Source organism: Triticum aestivum, chromosome 5A (assembly GCF_018294505.1).
Source record: "Triticum aestivum cultivar Chinese Spring chromosome 5A, IWGSC CS RefSeq v2.1, whole genome shotgun sequence".
NCBI classification, from domain to species: domain Eukaryota; kingdom Viridiplantae; phylum Streptophyta; class Magnoliopsida; order Poales; family Poaceae; genus Triticum; species Triticum aestivum.
The window spans coordinates 430,325,160-430,330,426 of NC_057806.1; the positions used below are offsets into that span (position 1 = coordinate 430,325,160).

At 39.2% G+C, this 5,267-nt stretch overlaps 1 protein-coding gene across 3 annotated transcripts in view; it reads left to right on the forward strand.

Moving 5' to 3' along the window:
* The first annotated feature begins 739 nt into the window (after positions 1–739).
* LOC123107067 (uncharacterized) overlaps positions 740–5,267 on the forward strand; it is a 5,415-nt gene continuing 887 nt past the window's right edge. The window contains exons 1-6 of one of the 3 annotated variants that reach the window (XM_044529072.1): positions 740–1,074; positions 1,161–1,320; positions 2,192–2,272; positions 2,804–3,228; positions 3,814–4,030; positions 4,121–4,212. In XM_044529072.1, the coding sequence (XP_044385007.1) occupies positions 1,303–1,320; positions 2,192–2,272; positions 2,804–3,228; positions 3,814–4,030; positions 4,121–4,212 (833 nt within the window). In that variant the 5' untranslated portion in view covers positions 740–1,074; positions 1,161–1,302. The remainder of the gene's footprint in view (positions 1,075–1,160; positions 1,321–2,191; positions 2,273–2,803; positions 3,229–3,813; positions 4,031–4,120; positions 4,213–5,267) is intronic. The other 2 variants (XM_044529073.1, XM_044529075.1) reach the window with 2 other exon arrangements.

Sequence of the window (5,267 nt, forward strand, 5' to 3'; positions counted from 1 at the left end):
CCTGTGCTGTCTCGGCAAACTGCTGCTGCCACTTCGAGCCCGTGCATGCTAAAAAAACAGCCAAACAAACTGAAAATATGTAGCCCAACATGCTAAACGTGTCACGGGCCGGCCCGTTTATTAGTGTGAGGCCCAATTAGTGTGGGCCAGGCCGGGCCGGCACGTTTGGTCGGCATTGTGGCGCCAGTTAATGTGTATTTCCGTTAACCGACGCCTGTGGCGTCCGTAAATGGGCCGTTCCATCTAGGCGCCGGTAGAAATTTTCTTATTTGAAAATTTTATGAACTTTTTAAAAATTTCAATATTTTTTTAGAATGATGAACTTTTTTAAATATCGATGAACATCTTTTTGAAAATTGATGAACTTCTTATTTATTTATGAACTTTTTTCAGTTCAATGAACTTTTTCTAAAAATACATGAACTTTTTTTTGAATTTCTATGAACTTTTTTCAAATTTAATGAACTTTTGCTAATTTGGATGAACTTTTTTTCAATTTGAATGATTTTTTTTTCAAATTAATGATTTTTTTTCAAAATCGAATAACCTTTTTTAAATATATGAACATTTTTTCTTTAAATCTGTAAACCTTTTTTGATTTCATATTTTTATTTTCGTAAAAAAAAACTGAGGCAGCACGCTAGTGGGCCGGCCCATGCTACCCTAACCTGGTCCGTTTGGCCAGCTTTGCGGTCACCATTGGCATTTTCCGTGCCTCGACCTAGCTACCAAACAGTGTCCTTCTACCAAAAGCCCGGCGCAGTCATATGTGGCGGCGCCCCCAAATTCCATCGCTGAAGGCAAGCGCTCCCGCCCAAACGCCGGCCAACCCTAGCTAGCCGCCGAGACCCCAACGACGACGAGGTGACGAGGCGCGAACCTCGAGCCCGATCGGAAGCTGCTCGTTGGACTCGAGCGGCGCGACCACCAAGCAGGCTCCGGCGTCCAGCGGTGCCGCTAGCTCTAGCGGTAGAGGCAGGCGCGCGCTCGGCCACCGTGGCGGCTCGCCGCGTCGCAGCAGGGGTGTGTCGAAGATAGATCCGCTCCGGGTCGGCGACATAGGGAAGGCGGCAGGTGGGCAGAACATGCTCACATTTCTGTAGTTTTTTTTTTCATGTTAGATTTATGGAAACGGTTACCCTAACCGAGTTATTTTCCAGACGCTCCTTCTCCTCTGGGTCTTCAATAGGTCGTCTACAAGATCTCATTTCTATAACCTTTCGAGAGAAAAGAAAAATTCCAACTTTATTCGACTTCTGAGTTCTAGCCTCCAGGTGCCTTAATGGTTCATATGAACTGTATATGATTGTCTATGATGTGGTATGTTATTATTGTGCTCTAAAGTGTGTATAATAGTATTGCACAATTTGTCCCCTTACACTAGGAAACAAAAGGTTAAATATGTTAGGTTCAGAAACCAGTTATCCTAGCACTGTCTAGTTCAAGGTAACCTATTTTGGGGCCTCTTTGATCGCAGGATTTTGAAAACCTGGGAGTAGGAAAAGTATAGGGTTGAAGTGGCATGCACACTTGAATCCTATAGGATTAGCAAGGAGTGTTTGATGGCACAGGAAGAACAAAGGAATTATAAAAAGAAGTTGGAGTGGATGTTAAATTTCCTATGAAATGTAGTACAAAAAATTCCATAGGAAAAATTCCTACGGGATCCAATCCTATGAATCAAAGGACCAACACAGAAAAAATTCCTAAGGATTCCAATCCTCCATAAATCCTATAGAATTCATTTGAATCAAAGGAGCCTAATGGTTTTTGCTGTCAACTGTGGTGACTTATATGAATTTTCTTGCTTCCCGGTTCATGTTCACGTGCATTTATAATTGGGTGTTAGGATCTGTAGAGCAATGTTTACATTCTGTTCTGGTTAACATAACACTTTTATTTTCTTTTCCTAATTATCACATTTAAAACTAATATGGTTTCCTTTTTCTACCCTTTATTGACTTTACTGTCTTAGCCATGGACCAGGTGCCTCAACTCCCACTTGCACAAAAGACAATCGACCACTTACTCTCTCTGTTTAATTTTTGATGCATATACTATTATAGTGTTTTCACGCGTCTGAAGTAAACACATTGCCTTTTCCTTAGATTAAATACTTGGTATCTCTTTTTGCATAGTGATATTTGTGGATTATACATACATAACTGATGATCTCTCAACTTGCTCATAGGAATACCGCAACCAACTCATTGCACCAAGATTTGGGTATTGTTATTTGTATTTTTATCTTCTACACCGAGATATGCCAGGGGTAAGTTACTTTCTATGTTGGTCTTATTCAATTTGAGTAAATAATGTAAGTTCATTAAGGGAGTATTGCATCTTCTCCGTTGCATCTTAAGGAAATCGGTATATTGCACTAGTTATAATTTATTTGTACCGAAGGGGAGCCTTGGCGCAACGGTAAAGCTGTTGCCTTGTGACATACGGGTTCGAGTCCTGGGAACCCAAATTGGCCGGACCCTTCCCTGGACCCTGCGCAAGCGGAAGCTACATGCATCGGACTGCCCTTTATAATTTATTTTTTGTACTCCCTATGTCCCAAATATAAGACTGTTTTTGACATTACTATTTGAATCATTGTCTTTTCCATTGTATATTGTCAGTAGTTTGATGTTTTGAAAAGATCCATCTTTCTTCATGTGAAGAAAATATGTTTTGGAATATGCGATTGGTACCATAATGTTGAATATCTTGGTATGTTATATTGTGCCATGTTAGAATCTATTTGTGGAAAACAGTAATAAAAACTTTGAAGTTTAATTTAATTTTAATTTTGCAGCTTAGAAGTTTCTGCGCCGTGCATTTGAGAAACTTACGCGACAGTGTTGCACCCTCAATTGTTCAGTTGGCAATTTGCCCTATTGTGAAAGGGCGTGTTGATGATGCAAAGCCAATTCTACTTGGTACTGGTCTAGTATTGAGTCGTACACATGATCATATTGGAATAATTACGACTATCAACTGCCATCAGCGTGAGGGGTACGCGATTGTTGCAAGATTTGATGATGAAAACAACTTGGAGGTAGAAGTTGTAACCAATAGTGGATTGCTCTTTGGCTTGGTAGTGCGGGGTCATGATCTTACGGCGGTAGCATGTATTCCTGCCTCTTTCTATTGTGGTGACATTCCAAGATCAGAGCCAGTGTTTGCTCTTGGGTGTTTGGGTGCCGAAAAAGGGAAGATTATTGTTACTGGACTTGTTAGGTATGTGTTTCGTGATTTGCAATTATTTGTCATTGGACTACTCTGTTGAAACTCTGATTAATTGGGATAGCATCATAAATGTGAACTCCATTAATGAAAATCACATTTAGTGATTTGGTGAAAATTAGCTTGTACTTTAAACTATGTATTCTTCTCAAAATTTATGTGCATCTGTAATTATTTGTCGATTGGACTACTCTCTTCAAACTCTATTTCATTGGGGTAAGATCATGAAGGTGTCAAAATAGGAAATCCATTAATAAAGATCATACTCAATGATTTGGTGAAAATTAATTTGTTCTTCACTCATTGTATTTTCTCATATTTTACTTAGGCGCTATTTGTTTGGGCTTATGCTTCAGCTTTTGCATCTTTTCCACTTTGGCTTAAAAGCCAAAAAAGCTCCTAAATATGGACTTCTGGCTTCAATTTTTTGCTTATAAATCAATATTGTTATATGATGGTATAAGCCAAAAGCCGAAGCCAAAAGCCCCTATTTAGGAGCTTTTTTGGCTTTAATGCCAAAGTGGAAAAGCTGAAGCATAAGCCTAAGCAAACAGGGCCTTAACACTTAATACATTTCAGTGTTGGTGACTATGAGAAGGTGCTGAGACGAATTGAAATTGAATCATTTGTCCACTCATGCCCAATTGGAGATGGGTTAATTGGGGCCCCAGTTTTTAACTCAAGTGGTGAGGTTCTAGGAATAAATGTTGCTCGTACTCCTCAATCATCAACAATAAATTTCGCGTTGAAGGTTGATGACTTCAGAGAGATGTTGGCAGGCTTAGTTGGTGTGGAGGTAATAATAATCGATGTCTCTTATCTCTTATAGATAGATAGTAAAGGGTTCTAAATGCATTTCTGATCAACTTATGATATATATTGGCAGACGGATGTTCAAATCCCACAACTTCTAGAATTATTCAGTGAGCAGATATCAAGATTTGAATCAAGAAAGGAGAAACATGGTCCAAAAAGAAAGTATGTTTCCTTATCTCAAAGATGCTACATCTTAGGCTTTGTATTTTGGTGGAACTCGGATATTCTCTAATTTCATAGCACAAGTAGCCTTTTTATAGCTGTTCAGCAATGAAGTTTTATTGTTTATCATGATAATAGAAAGCGGTTGTAGAGAGTCCGAAAAAATTGTGACCATGAGAATATACTCTTTTTTCTGGTTGGAACTATTGTTATTGACCTCTCTTACCAGCTTAGTGCTTTACCAGCTAGGAAGGAATTATACCTTTATCTTTCATCTATATCCTGTTAATTATATAATTATTTTTCTATGAAGTTGTATGTTACATAAATTTTCAGATCGGATTAGTATCCTTTCAGTTCTATATAAGGGACAACATATGTGACCACAATGAATCAAGTAATTTGAGAATAGTCTATCAGTATGTTTATCATGCTCGTTTGTCCTCCTCAAATCTCTATATACTCCCTAATCTCTCCTCTCTCCCTCTCCAATGCTGCAACAAGTGATCAGCTAGTAAGCATGATAAAGGGAAGTCCACTGAAGCTTCAGTGCAATTGGACTCCAGACGAATCAGTGATAATGGGGTGGATAAAGGTGGGATAGTGGTTAGGGGAGTGGATGTACAACCCAGCCAAGGCAGCAACCCAGGTTCAAGTCCTCATGGACGCGAGTTTGGGTTCTTATTATTACAAAAGCCCCAGCTGTAGGTGGCTCCCTTACCGCTTTCCTTAAAAAAACATATTAGCTAACAATGGCTACCATATTTATCCCTTGTCTCGTGACTCTGCTGATACCGATGATGAAAATACTTTGGAGGAACATAACTTAGAACTGTTATGGCTCAGGGCAGTACTAATTCATCTCCGAAAAATTTGTCTTCGGGACAGTGAATAATATGAAATTGGCAGTGACTTAGGGTACGTTTGGATATGATAAAGCCTTGAGTGATTGGTACCCATCTGTAATTATGTAACTCCCTGTATAGTGGTTTCTGCTAATAATTTATAAAAGCATACCGATAAAGCCTTGAGTGATTGGAACCCCCCTGTAATTA